The sequence below is a fragment of the Crassostrea angulata genome, chromosome 5 (assembly GCF_025612915.1).
Source record: "Crassostrea angulata isolate pt1a10 chromosome 5, ASM2561291v2, whole genome shotgun sequence".
Classification (NCBI taxonomy): domain Eukaryota; kingdom Metazoa; phylum Mollusca; class Bivalvia; order Ostreida; family Ostreidae; genus Magallana; species Magallana angulata.
In genome coordinates, this window is record NC_069115.1 from 36,797,211 (window position 1) to 36,818,238 (window position 21,028).

Below are 21,028 nucleotides of genomic sequence, written 5' to 3' on the forward strand. Positions count from 1 at the left end.
AAGTTAAAACTAATAAAAATAATACATTGAATGAATTATTTTTCTACTTCAAATATAAATCGTCATAAATAAGTAAACAAAAACTCAGGTATCATATGTAAGATCAATAGCACAAAGCATTTAAAAAAAATACCCGAATGATCCTTGTTCAAAAAATTATATGGGTGCTGATATTTGGTCTTTCCGCTTTTCCATGTTATATAAAACAACGCTCACATATAGCCTCGCATATAGCCCATTTTGAATTTTGATGAAGGGTTCTATATATAATAATCAAGAAAAAAACTGTACTCTGAAAATGTTGGCTTGCATTTTGCTGATACTGGGGGTCCTCTACGGCGAAACTGTCGCCAGAGGTAAAAACAAATTTCCATACGTACTTGCCTCAAAAATCTCAAAGAATACTATTCTATAAATGCTATATAATATACATAAAATGCCGTCTAGCTGTAGGTGGAGAATGCGTTTTCACACAGAACGATACAATAGATTCAACAGAATTTGATAACACAACACAGATCTGCTGCTCAAGATCAGGAGTTCACGACAGGTATCAGCAAGGACAGGAAGTAGACTGTTGTGGAGGTAAGAATAAGCGAATATACAATGTCATGTACTTTACAAAAATATGTGCTCTAATTTCACTCTAAAAAGATAAAATTTAATGAGACAATTAATTAAAAAAAATTGTATCATTGTTAACAGTATAATATTAACAACAAATGCAAATATTCAAATGAAAAATTAAAACACGTTCAGGCTCTAATTGTTTGCTTCTAACCTAGTCAATTCTACAATGCTTCATTTTGAACCATTTATTACAATTGAAGAAGGAATATATAGACTAGGAGTGGATCTCTGCTGCAACAACAAAGTACTTATGATGGATATAATAACGAAAACCTGTGACAAACGTAAGTGTATCAAAAACATTTCATGATCTTTTTTTTTATTTCCACATTTTAAGATGATTTATAGTTGCAGATTACATAAAACTATCCACCTTCATTTGTTATTGTCTTTGATTTAGAAGCAAATTTAATTTTTTTCTTTAGCATAATTGCTGTATTGAAATTTTTTAAATTTAAAGTTATAAAAAACATTTGAATTAGTCAAAAACTAATTCTAGGTCGTTTTAATAAAATAAAATTCATGTACCCCTTATATTTACTAATAATTTTATAGTGTGCAATGTTTTTACTGAAGTCTACCTTAAATGAGTTTTCATTTTTGATATATACAATCATTTATTTTGTTTATCGTTTATATCTCAATATCTCTTGTACTGCAATCATGGCTTTGAAATCACTCAATTGAATTGCAACACGCAAGGAAATATTATGAACGCATCTGAATTACAAATGGGTAATCAATTAATCATAGATTGGTGTGTTTTGAATCAATATAATAAATTGCATTACATGTTGTTACATTTAAACATTTATTTGAAAGTTTAGTAGACGTTTGGAAAATTTATAGTAAGAGAGCAACGAAAGATAACTCAGCAATGGAAATGTCAACGGATATATAGTTAATAAATATACAGAGTTAAAAATAAAAACTTGTTAAAAAGGGGGGTTGAAACCGCCTTAGGGTCCCCAATGGGTCAAGAGCAAAGCCCAGGTGGAGGCCCAAGTGGCGAAGCCATTGGAAGCTTAAATGCTCTGCTAGTTATTCTTGACATATTAGAAGCATGATAAGTAGAAACGAATCTCGACATTTTACATCTCATTGTGGTCAATGTAATGTGTCGATATAAATCTAGCTATTTCTATAATGCTACGTTAAAAATGTAATTATGAATATATGTACATGTAGCTGTTGTTGTTAGTCTTTTTAATTTAACGAATTACGTTAAAATGATTTGAATTAGTCGTTTGATTTGTATTATATCTCATTTACCAGGGATTGTGTTTGTATATTTTATTGATTGATTTAGAAAAAATAGTATTTAAATACTTCCTTAGTTTTTTTTTTCAAAGTAGGAAAACAATATTTTTAAATATGTTGGGTTTTTCAGAGACGGAGCTCTTGGAAAAGAGGAAAAGCACTGTAAAGTTATGCAAAGACAAAACTTACTCGACATCGCATCCAAAATGTTGTGCCACTACTAAACTTTTATCAAAAAGGTATTTAGTTTGTAAATCTCTCTTTTTTCAAATATGTAAGCAGCTAAAAGAAATATGTCTTTTAAGATAATTTCTGCAAAGTCTATGTTTTTTTTAACAAAAAAATCTTCTTGTAGATGCAACAAGAGACGAAAGGAGATTCAGAGTATTTTAGATTTGAGATCTTTGCTAGGAAAATCGAAAGTGAAAAAGACACTGTTGATGATAATTTTACTGTAACCAATGATTAAATTTTAGAACTTAAATTGAGTAATTTCTTACTTTTTTATATACCTTTCGATTGAGACTTAAAATATTCCTAAATAGGTTTTGTCCTTACATATTGGCTTTGAATGAGTATTTTCATATCCAAAAAAACTTAATGTAAATCGATTGTGTGAACTATTTTGTATACATATCACATTTGTTTTGCGTCACAATATTGGTAAAAGAAAGTATTTGAGAAATAAGTAGCAATATTAAAAGTTCACCGGAATATGAACTTGTTTATTGTTTATTGATCAATCCTCTAAAGCTCGAAGGGTTTCCCAGAAGATTTAATCACGTACTGACCAAGTTTAACTAGTGAACTTTTTTAACATTTTTGTTTATTACTTTTATTTACGTTTGAGAAAGGCTATTCGTTCAGAATTATAAATATAACCGTGATTTTATATTCATTATAATACAACCATAAAACGATCAGCGCGTGCGGAAATCATTTTGAGTCATTCAAAAGTTCACCCAGAAATAAATGGTTTTAATATTTAATAGGTTTATATCGGGTAAAAATATTTGCAACTTGATATAAATTCTCTTCACATAACAATATCAGCAAAAATGTATTTAACCACTTTACTTTACCTGAATTCTAAAAAAAAGATTGCCAATTTTGTCAGAAATATCATATTCTGAATGGCTAATGATAGAAATGAATCGAATATTTACTAAAGCCTAAATTAAACATGATCGGTACAATATGTGGAAGAAAAAAAATGAACGCCAGCATTTGTTAAAAGCCATATTCAGTACAGATGGTAAAAAATGAATCAGGAGCTTTGTATTTAGTTTTTGCAGTTTTACATACTCAATAATTCTCTAGATTTTAAAGAACGAAAGCGATTGGTTCTACACAAGCGTGTTCGTTTTTGTCAAACATAAAAATCAAAGATCAGAACTGACTTCCTTTAAGTGTTGTAATTTATATTAAACAATATATTGATCTTATTAAGTGTTTGTGTGATGATTCTTGTCTCGAGCTCATACGCGAAAAGAGAGAAAACCTGCATTACTCTTAGAATCACCTAATGTTTTAACAATCCTACTCTTGATATTCCACCAAACAACCCTTTTGTGCTCTAAAACAAATCCATGTCAAATGATTCACTAAACACTTCATTGATATATGACAGGCATTACATCGTAGTACATAACACACGCGTAATCTTTTCAACAAGACACCTGATTGTTCTTTTCAAGGACGGTATTTAAACATACCTTAACAGGTGACTGAATTTATAAAACTGTCCTGGTTTACGCAAACAGATAATCAATCTTTTTTAACCGTAATGTGTCATCAAAATAATTCAAGTATTAAAGGACAAAGCTCAACCATACATATATAATGTTTTTTGTTTTAATTTAATTTATTTAAGGAACAAGGAATCATTCTTTGAGTATTATGAGGTGATGCTTTTGGTCGGTAGATGGTCAAATATAATAGAGCCAGAGTGGCTTTATGATAGATGTGACCACGGTCCGACCGAAATTATCACCTCATATATAGTATCCAAATGCTTTGTATTATTATATGGCGCAGTCAATACGTTTTTTTTTTTACGTTTTGCTATCAGACATCCCCCTTTTTGTGCCACTCATCTTTAAAACATTATTAGGGTATAAGCTTCAAAAAATGATTCGTAATATTATCAAAGACAGTTAAAAATTGTAAATATCTTAATGTATTTAAGTGTTGACACTTGCAGTAGTGTTTGTCTTACAAGTCTGTTTGACCGATATCCTTTTCCTATACAACATAAAGAGTTTAAAACTTAAAGGTCCATTCTTATTTTATCGCGTATATTTACATCAGACAAAAAATAATTAAGATTTTAATGTTATGTAAAAATGGTTGTGAATTGAGTTTCAATGTTTATTGAAAACGCATGTAAAAATGACGAATACGAAAATAAACTGGACTTGATGACTTGGGGATGTCCTGACCTACTTTTTTTTATATAAAATTGTTTGCATATATTAGTTACATTCTTTTTGATAAAGTTTTCTCGAACAAATTCGATCCATGAGCTTCAACCAAGACATTAATTTATATCTAATGTAACTAATATCTCTCTCTCTCTCTCTCTCTCTCTCTCTCTCTCTCTTTCTCTCCTGCATTGTATTGGTTCCTGCAACGTTTTTAAGTGAGAGTCATTGATATTTGTGGATACATTTAAAGTATATATGTATTACCTTCTTCAACTTTTGTCAAAACCAAATATAAGAATTGCTTGTAAAAAAAATATATACGCAGCCGCCATTAGTGTTTAGCTGACACGATAAGGAACTTTAAATTTATGGGAAAGAACACGCTAACCTTGACCGATATACGTTTTAACATATGCAGGTACATTTATACTAGTGTATAGCGGAAATGTTTAGAATTTTTGATATATTTGGGACATAAAGTGCATTAAACATGTATAAAAATAGCGGAACGTTCTATTTCTGGTCCGATTCTCCCCATCACACATCCCTGTAAAGTGACTCTGTCGATGATGACTGCCAAAACATTGTCATGCCTTGGACATTCAAAACATGAGTCAGAATACTATCATTCTTTGAAGAACATGCGTTTTGATTTGCTTCTTATTTTTTACTGCATTTCTGGCGTGGTCTGCAGCCTTCACACTGGTATTTACTTTGGCAGATAGAGTCATTGTATATAATCAAAGTATAGACTGTCTAAGATATCAAACTAAAATATTTTGGTAGTTTTTTTTCAATAATACAAGGACAGAAATACCTTTTGAACCTTTCAGCTTTTTATCAGAAGACATGGATACTTTAGTAGACAATTCTTTCAATCACCATTTTGATCAATAATATTGAATGCAATTATATGATCCGATAATATCTTATATCTTCTGTATTCCAACAAATCCGAATGCAACTTATAAATACATGTCAATTACAAAATGTAGCAAAAACAACCAATATAGGAAAGTCTTTTTACATTGCGTGGTATTGATCTTATAAACAATGCAAATACAAATACTAAAATATTTTCTTAGTAATAAACATCTCCTGACCGTAGAACTTTGCTGACATTTTATGACATCATTGATTACGTATTGTTTGCTTAGGTTTATAATAACTAAATATTTCAATCGATATGTTGATTATCTGCATATATATTGAATCTTTCTCAAATGTGGTTGTTTTAAAAGAATACTGTTATTGCAATGAAAGTTAAATTTAATAAATAACAAGTCGCACTTTTATACAATATTTGCTGATAAAGTTTGAAAATGTTTAAGGCACGCTTGTTAGTTGTTAACGAATCAACATTGTATTTATTAGTTTCTACCAGTTCTTAGAGAATTCCGAGTTAAGTGTCAAAATCTCCCGACAAAATCCTTATTTAACCTCACTACAAGTGATTGCTGAACCATTTATCATACTTTTAAAGAATCGCTTCAAATATCGTCGCGATTTTTAGAATGTGTATATAAAATCATAATTCGATCGTAAGCAAAACTGACGACATCTTCAAAAAAAATTTAAAAGGCACGTAGATAGATGCATAGATATTTAGTGTCTTTGTTCGTAGCACATGTAATGTTTAGAAGGATAATTTAAAAATATCAACTTTATTCTATTGTTTAAATGCATAAACTTCATTCAAAACCCTACAAAAATTTTGTAAAGCAGGCTAAGCTGTATTAATGGATCATAAAGATTTTAATTTTTTCATATGTCACATTATATTGTTTTGTAGGTATATTTACTATATGCATTAAAGAAGTAGATAGAACTCTCCAATCTACTGATTGGTATCTCTAAAACTCCATCAAAATTTCAACTTTTTTAACCTTTCTCCCCCTCATAAAATCATGAAATAGGCGATGAGATAATCTCCTTCTTTAAAGTTTTATCTGCATTAACAGAGAGCCATGAATGAAAAAATAAACTTTGGCATGTTAAACTGCCGAAATACAATATCCATGAGAAAATGTAGGTTTACATTATTTTAAAGAACAATCATTGCAATATTAGACATAGCTAACCAATTTTTAATTGATAATTCATTAAATATAATCATAATCACATTTATTCGTGTTTTGTTAATCTGTGTTTAGCTGATTTCGCAAAAACAGCGTGAAAAAGTCACAAAAACTAATCATATTCGTTAGTCAAGTCACAATTGAAAATCGTGGTAATCAACATACCACACTACTACCAATTAATCTGGTCAATTTGAAAGTAAACAAATTGTCCTAGATTTGTACAACCGTCTTTTTTTCTTCCACAAAGATAATGTTTTAGCGATAACAAAAATTCTGTTATATTGGCATGAAATGGTGTATTTTTCTTTATTGAAACTTAATTGACTGTCTTGAAATATCCAATGAATACCTTGTGTTTAACCAAAAGAAAACAGTGTAGCAAAAACGTAAATACAAATATTGTTTAAAATTAAAAAGGACAATAAAGTAAAAAAAAATCGATGCTGACAATTATTCACTTCATGCGGTTATGATTTTTCATTTTACATTTTATATGTAAAATAATTCAGCATGCTAGGTGCTTTTAATGTCTGAATTTTGTAAACGTAGAGAACTAGAATTATCACTAAATATTTTGTTGCAAGTTTCATTCTAACCAATTCCTCCCATTCCCAATATACATGTCAAATTGTATATTAGAATTAAGCAGTAGTATTTTTTATGGTCAAATTATACATTTCATATAGTTTATGTATCTACTAAGTTAAATAATAATTTTGCTGATACCAAAACAGCCATGAGTTTTATCTAAAATAAGAAAAAAACGTAGGTGTTTGACCGACAAATGTATTTATCTATGCAGATATTGTCACAGAAAAAAAATCTGATAAATAAAAAGTGGAATTTTTCGATGGTTTTCCGTGCTTCCCCCTCAAAAGTCCTTAAATTGTTTGTGCTAATAGGGACATGGCGCATTTTGTCAAATTTGAAATTTTCAATTTATATACGACAATATTGGATGAATATCATTTTTACAGTTAAAAATATAATCTACAATAGGTTGTTGATATGTAGCCCGATATAATCCATTTTTAATACAAAGAGTATGCAATCATTCCAGTATTGTGTCTTTAAACATTTTAAAAATGCTCTTAAGATATCAATTTCAACAACAGTATTCCTAATCGTAAAGCTTTACAATCAGTAATGTGAGATATATAACCTTCCTTGGTTGACCACAAGTTAAAAGAAATAATTGTCAAGAATCACAAAAACCTAAGTATCATCGATAATTTTCGTAGAACAGGTTCTCAATTACTATCATTTAGTAACAATATATTCCTAACATATAGGCTTAATTACTTGCAAGTATAAACTGAAAAGCGTTCTATATAAAAAAAAAGCAAGGAGATGTGCACGTGGTTAACGTAAATGAAAGAATGATTTTGAATAGTATGCACATTTCTGTTTTTCGCCCACACTCATCAAGCAAACAATACCTAGGAAAACCCGATTTATACTGCTTTAAAAATCACATCTCAATCTTGTTTTGAACACAACCAATTCCAAGGGCCTTGGCGCTATAAGCTTGAAGCAACATTTGATAAGTCTACAGGTCCTCAAGATGAACTTTTTTTGTTTGATGATAGTCGCATCTCTCGGCAAGACAATTATTGCAAAAGGTGGTTAAAGAATTTGATATAGGTATGAAATTTAAACAAAAACTATTTGTAAACATATGATAACTTTAGAAGTGTTTTTAGTTATCGTAGATTTAAAGTGCGTGTATACAGAAAAGGACACACTCTCAGATGCAAAGTTTGACCCGGCAACACAGATTTGCTGTCAAAAATCAGGAGTCCATGAAAGATTTCAGCAAGGCAAGGAAATGGACTGTTGTGGGGGTAAGAAATATATTACAATGCTTAGAATTATTCACTGTGAACAAAAATGAATGAATGTCCAAAAAAACAATGATAAAACGTAGCATAATACTTTTATTTGTGGATGTAAGCAACTAACGCAAACACAAAACTTTAATGATATACATATGTTCTTACATTTATCAAAGGTCATATGAAACGATATCCTGACAATAATGAGTTATACACGGGAATGAGTTCATAAGTGCTTATTCAATAAGACTGGCATTGTTGTTTTTTTTATTTTATGCAAAATTTTAGCGCCACGGTCTATCAAAATCACTTAATCGAGAAAAGGAACATTGACTAACGCGGCTTACCTCCCTTGTTTAATACGCCAGTAAGACCCAATGGTCTTATAAAGCTCTATAGTGAATTCAAATATCCATGTCGTTTGCAGTATTTTAAAAGAAAAAAATGCTATTTTACATAAAGACTTATAAAATCATACAATAGTCAACCATTACAGTATATCTTCTCAAGAAATTAAATCGTGTGCGTTTATATTTAATATTGTGTATATATTAAATTTATATTAGAGACTCGAGAATCAATGATTTTCTTCATAGATTTACATGTATTCATAATACAACTTTAATATATGCATGTACATGTATATATGTTGTGTTTCAATTAATTTTGATAAAATTGTCAAATTCAGAAAGAACTGATCGGGTTTTTTTTCTCATTTCCAGTTTCATGCAATTCATGATTTTTTTTTACACATGTTATAAGCAACATATGCTGCCTCATTCACTTCAAAATTGAATTGTTAGTTTTGTTTTAAAATTAGAAATATAATACCATTTCATTATTTTTAGTCTTAGAAAATTCCTTCGAATGTTTTGATTTTAAAACGTGTATTTGTATGTTCGGTGTTTTGTTCTTACAACGTGTATGTTCGGTGTTTACTCAATGATTCCTTTTATCTCACTTTCTTCCTTAATGTTTGCTTTCGTTCCTTTATTATATTTATTGATGCTTGTTTTTCATTTATAATTCTGTTGATTAACTACGCATTCTTTCACATTTGATTACGCATTCTTTCACATTTGATTTTTCTCAAACAACCGTTTTATTTTACCGGTACATTTTCAAATCCTTAAATGCCATGTTTCCGCGATCTGTAAATACACGTGTACACAAAGTATTTCCTAAAGGTATTGCTACATGTATATACATGTATATATCAATAAATCAGAACTATTTAGGCCAGATTAATTAGAATTTGCCAATCTAATTTTTAAAATTAATGAGAATATTTTTGCGGTATTTTATAGCAGCTTTTAAATCCAAACTGTACACAATGCCTCAAACATTTTCATTGACCTGTCTTATACTTTTTCATGTGACAAAATAAATCAAATGAGCTAAAACATTTTAATCTTTTTTAAATGTAACTCAGTCTTCATACGTATCGTAGAAGAAAGATGTGTCTGTTTCAAAAGGATTAGAATAATTCATTAATCAGCTGTTACTATTGCATTTCTTTCACAATATTAACGACCAATTAAAACTAAGTCATCTGTACTACGAAGTTTTAATGCATTGTTTACATCGTTGGGTCTCTGTGACGTCATACATCCACAAAATCAAGTACGATAAGCGGGGAAGAATTTTTTCAGGTGCTGTGTTTTTACGGTTAAAAGCAAAAAATCTTACTTCACGTATTTTAACATTTATTTATACCAAGCTTTTTATCATTGTAAAAAAAATCACAGTGTTAAAATTTGTTTCATATGACCTTTAAGAAAAAGAAAGTAACGAAGAGGCTGAACGCAACATAACACACATTTGCTGCAGAAACTCAGGTGTTCACGAAAGATACCAAGACAATCAGGAAGTTGGCTGTTGTGGAGGTGAGTATTGGATCAAGTATATAGTTTTTGAATGTTAATACAAATTTAAAGCTTTTTTACTACAAATGAAATCAAAATGCATGGTACAACGCAGATAATTGAATTGATTTGAAGTTTACTTAAAATATAAACGCAAGTATTAAGTGTAACTGTACATACAAGTAGTTATCCATATGTGTGTGTGTGTGGGTGGGTGCTTGGGTGGGTGTGTGCGTGTTTGCAATTCTGCAAATTCTAAAGAATAACAACGTTCTTGAATACAGAATATATCTGCAAAGTGGAATCTGAGCCATGTCCAGATAAAAATACACTAAAAAAGGATGTCAAGAAGACATATAGAAAAAGTAAGTTTTAAAACGTAATTTTAGTTCAATGTTCATTTCTAGAAATAAGAATCCTTTGGATGACAGCTGCATGCTTTGTATTTATAGTCTATTGGTTTTTGTGTCTCTTTATAGCAATGTTTAAATATTACATATTTTGATTCTTATGATATAATATAAAAAGTCAACAACAATATTATACTTTGAAACTTGTGAATACAGATTCAGAAATATCCCAGTCACGAAAAGACACTACCAAATTGCCCGGAATGAGGGATTCTTTGCTACTGCATCAACAATGGAGTATGGAGGCTGATCAACTTTCAAATGAAAGGTAGAAAATTAACTTACGCTAAAACGTTCTTTTTTTCTTTTTTGAAAGTTGGAGGGGTGTAATATACTTCGTTTGATAACTGAAAATGTTATTGTCATATCATAATTCCAAATTTCCTTTCAATTTTTGTAGATTAGCCAAAGAAGTTAAAAAGATCAAGAAAGCCATCAGTCGCCTTATGAAAGTATTTCAAGGGGCATTTTAAACAGAAAAATCCATTAGTGTTCACTAACCTGTCCAAATGAAAGCATCTAAGACTCAATAGCCTGATTTATTACCTTTATTTTTTTTCTTTTATGATAACATTTGTATTCAAGCATTTTATTTTTGCATTTTAATATATCATGTAACGTCATAACAAAATATCCCTTATCAAAAAGTGTAGATTCATATAGTATTACATCTATTTTTTATGTCATGAAATAAAGAACATGCTTATTATATATGGTTTAAAATTATTCATTGTCTGGTAAAAGCACCAAAGAGGAGGCAAGCTCTGTAACTCTCTTACAATTTGACAACGGACACTAACACTTTGTTGGAACTATGAATATAAGTAAAATGTACACGGGTTGGGTATATGAAATGTCTGTCAAGATTACAAGTGCATGTCGTATACACCGCTGAAAAAGCCGATTGTTAACCTATTTGTTGTTATCATATCGGATTGTTTTTCAATTGCTGCTTCGACGGCTTCCTGAATAACGTTATTGTTATTCATGTAAGAGTTAATAGTAGATGCACATACAACACTCCCCTGGCTAGCGATGAACAGTTGGCCGGAGAGCATCGAACATAAGGTGGAAATTCCCTCCTTTGGTAAGCGGTGACCTTTTTCGTAACCTTTATAGCAATACTTTTCAAAAGTTTCAGGAGAGTTGTTAGAAGGAAAACAAGGTTGTGGTACCGAGCAATTCATTTAAAATTGCTTGTTTTGCTTGATAGTGGATTTGGTACCAGTGTCTATTTCTGTGTAGGTGGCAAGATAAAAACTAATAAAGATAATTGCTGTACTGGCTTAAGTAAATGGTTTTCAAGATTCAACGATCTCAGTAATTTCACAGAGAATTGATATATTAATTTCCTTGAAATTACAGTTTAAACAAGAAATGTTAAATATATACTATATCTTGCAGTTAACATTTGATAATGATAATATAAATGTGACAATATTTTTTATGTAACTCTACCTATAATACGAAGAAAAGTTTAATTGTATAGTTGTTGGAAATGAAGATATTCTTGCTTCAGAGTCAAGTATTCTATTTGTAAGACAGCTTCAATTACCCATACGCTTGGTGAACCAGTATAAAATCTAAAAATGCATTATCGATGTAAAAAGCTTTCTAAAATATAGCAACAAGGGATTGTGGATGCGAGATTAAATATATCTAATTCTAGGACATTTGAATAAGATATTAGAGTTGAAATCTAAATGGAATAAATAATTGATTTATACAGGTATAATTTGGTTTCATCAGATTTAACTTTTTAAAAGAAAGGTTCTAAGAAATAAATATCAAAACAAATAAGTGGAAATTTCCTTTTAAAACATATTCATATAAAATCAAAGATTAACGAAATTAACATTATAAAATTAACTGGAAAGATGTTATAATGTTCCCGTAAGTGTTTGTATACGATGCATCTTTGTACTTGTCACTCTTAATTATGAATCGACGATTGGAGTAAAAACACTGTCGAATTTGTTTGAAAAGACTTTGTAAAACATATTTACAAGACTAATGTATACAATTAATTTTAACTCCAGGGTTTATCATTTAACATATGATATTCCCCGCTAAGAAAGTATAGAAACTAAAGCATCTTCCTATTAGAAAATAATAGTTGCTTCTTTTTCTAATAGTGATATTGAACTTGCAAAAAAGACCAAAGCTAAAGAAAAAACACATTTACAGGTCAAAACAATCTTTGTTTAAAATTTTAGCTTTTAATCATTTTCAATTACAAGAAATAGCTCAAACGAGAATTAATCATTTTTTTTAAATATAACTGAACCTGGGTCAAGTTCATGACAAATTCTCGGTTCATAAGCAAACTCTATGAGAAATTAGACCTTCCGATGTTTCACCATAAAAACACTATAAACCTTTAACCTGCCCAAAGAACCTCGGGAAAAATGCATACCCTCATGACATAAACAATCTTTGTGTAAGGTTGCAACTTCCAATGTTTCTTTATAAAAAATATATATTGACCGGACATAAATTTTGCACTTTTCCTACCAGTGACCTTGGTCTTGCCCTAATGAGCTTGTGTCCGGGTCATTACAGACGATCAGGCCATAAACAATGTTTGTGTCAAGTAACAACTTCCAATGGTTCTGCATTAGAAAAATATGGAGCGGACCCGTATTTTGCACTCTTCTGACCAGTGACCTTGACCTTCCTCAAATGAACTTGGGTCAAAGTCATTACACACCCTGTGTTCATAATTAATTTCTGTGTAAAGTAAGAACTTCCAATGTTTCTGGATAAAAAAGATATGGACCAGACACGAATTTTGTACTTTTCCTACCAGTGATTTTGACCTTGCCCAACTGACCTTGGGTTAAGGTCATTACACACTATCAGGTCAAAAGCATTGTTTTTGTGAAGCAAGAACTTCCAATGTTTCTCCACTAGAAAGATATTGCATGAAAACGAATTTTGCACTTTCTTAGTGGCCTTAACTTAGCAGATGTGTCCTTCAGGGTTCAAAATCAATACACACCTTCTAGTCATCAGCAATTTTTATGCAGTAAGATCTTCCATTGTTTTCCGATAAGAAAGATATGGACCGGACTCGAATTTTGCACAGATAGACAGACGGATGGACGGACGAGTACTATCCAGGGTTGGTCTGTCTCTTGAACAGTGGTAATCAGTAAAAAACAGATCAGTGTAGATGGGATGTTGTTAATGCAGCAGAATATTGTGCAATCTCTCTTTGGGGATCAAATTTAAGGTAGTCCATCAATATAACTTAGACGTATTAAACATTTTTGATTGATCTATACTACATAAAATACGTATTTTAAAGTTTTTATGAGACTGACGTAAACCAAACTCGGGGGGATGTATGTAGTAAAAAAAAAAACCTTTTTGCACTTAAAACTTTTTTAAAGAGTAATCTGGCCTTTAGGAAAAATTTTAAAAATCATTTTCTGAAAATATGTACCGTAAATTATGAATCATTTTAGCATATCCAAAGGAAAGGAAAGCTTTTGCAGCTTTTTACCAAGATGAATGTAAAAAAAAATTGTATTTAAAAATGCACTTTCCACATAGATTTTATTGTTAACTTCAACATATGATATATTTGTTAATATTAAATTAAAAAAAAAAATTCTGAAGTGAATCTTTATTATTTAATAAACCCCTTACAATCAAACTTAGATTTTAGTGATCAAACTTGCAATCTATTAGATATGAAATATTATAGTTACATGCATTGATGGATAACCTTAAAGATTGAAAAGAAACAATGCAATAATATCATCATCACACTAAATAATATCAGCAAATGGACTCAGTTTGCCTGCTAAAATGATAGACAAGATTACATGTACTTGTACCTAGTTGTAAAACAATCATAAGATGCACCACAAGAGTCAAACGTTTTTAACTTGTAAAGAAGTTTTGTCCTTCTATACAGATATGGGGATATGACAGATATGATATGACAGATATACAGATATGACACATGACTTTAACAAAAGATATGTAAGAAAGGAGTATGAATTGAGAAATTGCAACTGGATTTTCCTAAGCTATCATTTTGCACTGATCTTATTACATGTATTCTATTAATTTTAGATGAAGGTTGCCAGATTTTAAACATACACATACATACAATACAGCTACAAGTAGGCATTCATAATTTTCTCTATTGTCGTACTGAGGTAGAAATTTAATTGGAAAATTTAATTTTGTGTGTAGAAAAATAATTTTGAAACGCTTTCTTTGGTTTTAATTGCGCATAGAATACGCCTAAATTATAAGTAATGAAAAGAAAAATATATGATGTTTTTTGTTTCATTTCATTGTTTTGAATAGATTTGAATAGATTTGAATAAAATTGCACTGCCCTTATAATGTATATTACTAGTAAAGGTATGAAAAACTTAACAATATTAAAAGAAAATATCATATTGTGCGTTTTTTCATACTCGCTTACTTTCGACGACTGGCGATTCATGTTTTCGCTATGGCAGTCAGTGCTTTAATTTTTTTTTAATGTGAGAAGCCGTTCAAAGCGTCTGAATAAATTCATTTAAGTTAATTATCTAAATAGTACCACGTGATTTATACTGCTAATACACGTTCGTGTGAACCAGGACGATTATACATTCTTTAAACATTCATTAACCTGCTCCGGTACGTTTAAAGCAATATGAGCTGCAATATTCATGTTGAAATTTTTTTTAAGAAAATGTTTTTTTCTACTAAAATGACAAAAAATATCATGGTTTTAAAATTTCTGTTAGCTCTCTTTTTGTGGGAAAAGCCATTAAGAAGCCTTAACTGGAGCAAAATTGAATTATTGTTGTCCTGTTCAAAAATTGATCTGCTGTATATTTCTTTTAAGTGAAATCTTTCTCCTGACAAAAATTAATGATTTTTTCAAATCTTATTTATCATAAAAGTTGAAGTTACAGGCAGACTTAGTATACTAGCAGGTTTTTGCAGCAAAATAAAATTCTAAAAAATACAAATCATATTGCTTTAATTTACGTCCTTTTACAGAACATTTATATAGCTTGATGAAAATATTACCTGCACAGTGTACTGCATATCATGTATCAATAAAACACAGGGTGACTGAGATAACTTGGATTATTTTACGTTTCATAAAGATTGTGGAGGTGAATCTCAAGTGTAGTATCGTGAAATCATTTCAATTTGTAATCCTAAAAGCATTGCAGGGTTTCTTTCTGTTCGTGAATAAGACAAAAAAAAACACACTCCTAAATTGTTAACGAGATCTAAAAGCTTGAAATATAATATATATTATATAACAGTAAAACGGGGTAAGTTCTAAGCTCTGGTTATAATATCTTTAAAAACACTTTTTGCATAACCAACCGGTATCATCAAAAAATCACCAAAGAGGAAACAAGCAACAACATTATGGTATTATAATGATTCATTCTACAGACTAAATGCTTTTAAGGAATAAGGTTTTATCCTTAAGTGCATTACAGATTTCTTGTAATTGTATAATTGCACACTAAACAAAATGCTTCTGGTTCACATTTTACAACATCAATGCTGAATTTGGCTATGATTCTACTGTAAAAGTGGTATTTTACGCGAGAAGATATTTACACTTCAGGGGTTCTGGGAACCATACTCTTCTTTTGCAAAAAAAAATTCTGGAACCTGATCGCACTTCAATTTAACGCCCTCAATTATATTCTAAAAGATCATTTGGCTACTGCAAAAAATGACGTTTTTGAAACCAGTTTTTTGTAATTTTTCAGCCATTAAATGACCCCGAAAACAAAATTAAAAAATCCGAAACCTTATTGCGCATCTATAGGATACCCTAAAACATATTCCAAGAGATGATTTATCTACTGTTGAAAATGTAGGAGGAATTCGAGGAAGAAGGTTTTTTGGTGAAAAAACGTAATTTTTACCAATTATTCGACCCCCAGGACTACCAGAGAATTTTTGCAACCTTTTTACAAAACAAAATGACACCCCAAATCAAACTCCAAGAGTTCAGTTTGCTGGTTCATAAGATGTAAGGGCAGTTTGAGAAAGTAAAACGTGACAGATGGACGGACGGACAGAACAGGGTAACAACAATATATTCGAACTTTCTTTAGAAAGTGCAGATATAAAAACAGATTCACAAAAGATATACCTTTTTGATAAAAGATTAGTCAAAGAGCCAAAAAATTGTTTTTGCACAACTTCACACAATGCTTTTCCACACTCCCAAGAACTCCGTCTCTGTAAAAAAAAAAACAACATCTATTTAAAAATGTTAAGCATAAAGAATTTTTCATTAGATCATTTCAGCAAATATCAAACAAAATCCATGGTAAAATATATATTATATAAATCAATTGAATAATAGTAATTATTTAAACTTCATTCGTTTCATCATAAATCATAAAATCAATTTTCTGATAATAAAAGGAACATCAACCACACTTATTTATGATCAATGAATATGTTTTTATGATTTCCCCATAGCCATATATTTCCATTGATGAATTATCATTTGTTGCTCTCTTACTATTTCCTTTTTTGACAATAACTTAACTACCCAGAAGATTGTCAAATGTAAAACTTTTATTGTCAAAACACAATCTGAGGTTACTATATTTGTACATTTCATTTGTACGAAACATAATCATTAAATAAATGACACTTAAATACGTTTAAAATGTTGAAAGATAAATCGGTGGGATTCAATTATGCATGATCATTTACGTGTATCAATTAGATACGTTATTTTTTTCGATATTGTTTAACTCGTAATTATATAAACAGAATTGTTTTACAAGACAAATGTTGATGCGACGGGAGTTGATTTATAAAAGGTTTTAACGCTTAACAAATAAATGATTGTATACATATCAATATTAAAAGTTAAGGTAAGGTGGATTTTTGAGAAAATATTGCACATTATGTAAATTAAGTAAATATAGCGGACTTGTTCATGTCAACGACCAACAGTTTGTTGTCTATTAATATTCCTTAATAAAATGTTTAAAAACAAGAGTCATTAAATCGTGAGAGAAAACATTGAAAAGGAATATAAATGATATGGGCCTAAAATGCCCCCTATAATAAACATCATTTTACATCTCCCAAGTTCACTTTTTCGTCGGCAATTGAATAGTAATTGAAAAGTGAAAAAGAAGTAGCATATCCTTTTCTAATTAAAAGATTAAATCTAATGATGTTTTTACTTACAATGACAGCGCGTTGCGCATTAAAATCAAGGGTTAAGACGTTTCGATTGCAAGTCTTGTTATGAGTTATTATCCAGTTTTTCAAGCGTTGTGCATTCTGTCCTGCTTTTAGAGTTCTAAAAACCGCGGCCTGCCATTATTTTTACTGCATAGTAAGCATTTTCTTAACACTGACCTTTTAAATGTACAGATGAGATTTAAAAAATGCGGTAATACGTTTTTGGCAACGATGTTTTCATTCATTACATTTGACGATATTCAGCTATTTAAATACTTTTTTTTCCATCACATTGCGTAGTGCACACAAGTGGTTGTTTGAAGAGGTAGCAAAACGAAAATAATAAACAGAATGTAATGAATCTGAAATCGTTGCTAGGAAGATCGAAACTGAATAGGTCACTGCTGATGTTACTTTTACAATGAAGAATACTTTTACAGTTAATTCTTTAATTCAAACACATCAAATATGTGTTTCTTTTTTCACTTTATTTTGGCCAATGCAAGAAGAAAGGGGATGGTTCTAACCAGAATGAGGTTTTATTAATCGACAAAATTTAGTCGACTGTTTACATGTTCTGTAACTTTAGAGAAAAAAGTCCTGTTGGATGATACACATGAATCAATTCTAAAATAATAATTAAATCACCTTTTTTAAAAGGCTTTTGTTTTTGCTCAAATTGAAATCGACTGTCATAATAACACATATGTCATAAACAATGGCGTTTAATTATTGTACTCCCTTCGATACAATTATAACGTTTTGTTTGTAAAAAGGGGCATTTATAGGAGCATGGTTACGATTTTTGCCAAAAATTATTTTCCAACTTTAATGTTTACAATGTTTCAGTAGGGCATCTTAAATAGGCAACGGCAACCAAAATTTGAGGATCCTTTGTTGAGTTTTAAGTGAGTTACAGAGTTAACAATTCTTTGTTGTGTAAACAAATCTTTTGTTCACATTTTGAATGTTGAAGTATACTGTAACAATTTCAGTTTAAGACCTAAAATGAAAGTGTTAAACGTTAAGAACTGTTTATTTATGCTTAAAATGAATAGGGAGATCTAGACAAATCAGCTTTAAAAAGATTGTTTAATAGTTTATTGATCATATATAAACAAACACATGTCACGTGCCTTGTTTACATGACAAAAAATTGTAAGCTCTTTATCTTGCATATAACCCTACGACTGACTCTCAAATTTTATATGGTTATTAAAAATGCATTCCTCGAGCATTGTAAAAAATTAAAACAGTATCGTAAAAGAACAAATGTGTGAAATACACAAGTAATCCAACCGACACAAATTTTCTGGTTGACTAATTTCAAAATGGGGTGTTGAATATCACAGGTAGATTCCAAAAGTGTAGACATGGCATACAACTGATTAAATGATAATTGTGCGAACTTTATTTTGTATTTTTCATTTTGTAAGCAAGCATTTTGCCTAACTTTTATATCATTGTCTCTTTTTTCAACACACAGAGTTGTTTTGGTATTTGGTATTTAAAGATAGATTAAACAGATAAAATTATACTTAAATATTTTTCTCATTTGAATTATGAACTGGCTTTAACGCATAGGAAATTGTTGGGTAAAGTTACATCTACCTGTGCTAGAGCAAATGCTTTCAGCACTGTTAAACTTTTTTGTACGAAAGGAAAGTAGCCTTATCTGGATATTATATATAATTTTGTTAAAATTGAGTTATTGTCAAAGTTTAAATGCTTGAAATGCACACCAGTAAAATTCTATGTGGCGAAATGGAAACAAAAATATTTCCGTTTTTCATTCTTTGCATAATGAGGTTGTCAAATCCATAAAAACCAAGATTCTCGTCTACGGTTTGAATATGATGCATACCGGAGACTTTTGAAAAAAGTTTTGAATTTTGTCAAACATTATTTTGTGTTGTTGACGTCTAGTGCAAAGAAATAACTCATATTTATATCATGTTACATGTATGGGTTGTAAATGATTTGAGATTAATGAAATGAATTGACCAATTATTAAAAGATTTCCAATTTATTTTATAATTAGCGTGATATGACATGTTTACCAAACCAGGGTAATTATAACTACTGACTAAATTCTTTTTATATCAAATATATTACTTTATGCACGTTACAATTAAAAGCTTGCAAAGAAATGATTGCTTTTATGTGTATATCTTTGCAGTTTTTATATAAGTTAGTAACTTTTTACGAATGTTTTGCAGTTTAGAAATAAATCGATAAAATTGAATAAATAATGTATATGTGTTTACGTATGATAAATAAACTGTTATTTGCTATTGGAATTGCCCATAGAATTTCCTTACCTCCTCCATTAACCGACCTCAAAAAAAAAATTTCCGAGTCCTAGCCTAAATCCAAGTGAACTCATAAAAAAATACACGAGACGCTGAATACATAATTTATGCATTTTTGAAATTCCTTTTTCATGGTATGTGTAATGGAAGTATTTATAAAGTAAAAAGAAGTCTATGAAGGTAGAGTTTTCAAGTGTAGATGATACCTAGTGTACAAATTCGGTCTTTGTTATCAGACAAAGAAAAAACACTGTTTTAAAACAAATGTTTTAACAACGTTAACTATTTCAAGTCAAGTGTACATTACATAAAAGAAAGCCAATTTGAAAACGCTGTATAAAGTATTATAATTTAAGTTTCAAATAGAAAACGTTCAAGGACACTATTAAAAAATCTGAAGGAATCTTGTTTGTGAGAAAGTGTATCAAAAACATATGGTTTCAATGTATGCTTACTGTCTCATTGTTTCTTGAGTTTTTATAATCCGTATTTACTTTTTATGAATGTTTTGCAGATTTAGCAAAACACAATATGGAGTTCGATGTAGCTGATTCACAAGACAATGTTAATTGCTTTAGGAATTGCCCATTGGATTTTCTTACCTCCCACTGTAAACGCCCTCAAAAAACCTTTATCAAATGCGAAAAGAAATCCGTCCAAGTGAACTCATATGATGAAAAAATATTTAACGCTGAATGCGGAACGCACTCAGTATTTGAAAGTCGGGTTTATGATGTTTGTAATGACTGTGCATGTATTTAAATAGACTAATACAAGTGAATGAAGATCAACTGTCCGGATTCATATGAATAGATACTAGTAATACCGATGTATACCTATACGATTTGTTGTAATGTTTTACAGACGATGACATATATAATAAGTTAAGGCCATCAAGTTCTTTAACAATCATAACTATTTAGCGTTCACAATTTTATATCAACTGTAACTGGACACGGTAGAAACATGAACTGTAGAATGTTATTATTGTGTTAGAAAAGACATTTAA

The 21,028-nt window shown here is 30.1% G+C and overlaps 2 protein-coding genes across 2 annotated transcripts; both read left to right on the forward strand.

Annotated features, from left to right (window-relative positions):
* Positions 1-250: 250 nt before the first annotated feature.
* Positions 251-2,348, forward strand: LOC128185390 (uncharacterized). The gene is made up of 5 exons (XM_052854993.1): positions 251-356; positions 448-585; positions 831-914; positions 2,021-2,129; positions 2,246-2,348. Exons 1-5 carry the CDS (start codon positions 251-253, stop codon positions 2,346-2,348), a joined length of 540 nt encoding a protein of 179 aa, XP_052710953.1.
* A 5,675-nt stretch (positions 2,349-8,023) lies between these two features.
* Positions 8,024-11,128, forward strand: LOC128186344 (uncharacterized). The gene is made up of 5 exons (XM_052856147.1): positions 8,024-8,241; positions 10,011-10,118; positions 10,382-10,462; positions 10,664-10,775; positions 10,908-11,128. The coding sequence occupies exons 1-5, from the start codon at positions 8,076-8,078 to the stop codon at positions 10,978-10,980; spliced, it is 540 nt and encodes a 179-aa protein (XP_052712107.1). The 5' UTR covers positions 8,024-8,075; the 3' UTR covers positions 10,981-11,128.
* Positions 11,129-21,028: the final 9,900 nt, after the last annotated feature.

Bases quoted from the DNA above. Each gene is read 5' to 3' on its own strand.
- LOC128185390 (XM_052854993.1), top strand. From the start codon at position 251: ATGAAGGGTTCTATATATAATAATCAAGAAAAAAACTGTACTCTGAAA. The intron at 586-830 runs GTAAGAATAAGC...TTACAATTGAAG, and splicing joins GGAAGTAGACTGTTGTGGAG to AAGGAATATATAGACTAGGA. The intron at 2,130-2,245 runs GTATTTAGTTTG...ATCTTCTTGTAG, and splicing joins ACTAAACTTTTATCAAAAAG to ATGCAACAAGAGACGAAAGG.
- LOC128186344 (XM_052856147.1), top strand. From the start codon at position 8,076: ATGATAACTTTAGAAGTGTTTTTAGTTATCGTAGATTTAAAGTGCGTG. The intron at 10,119-10,381 runs GTGAGTATTGGA...TCTTGAATACAG, and splicing joins GGAAGTTGGCTGTTGTGGAG to AATATATCTGCAAAGTGGAA. The intron at 10,463-10,663 runs GTAAGTTTTAAA...TTGTGAATACAG, and splicing joins CAAGAAGACATATAGAAAAA to ATTCAGAAATATCCCAGTCA.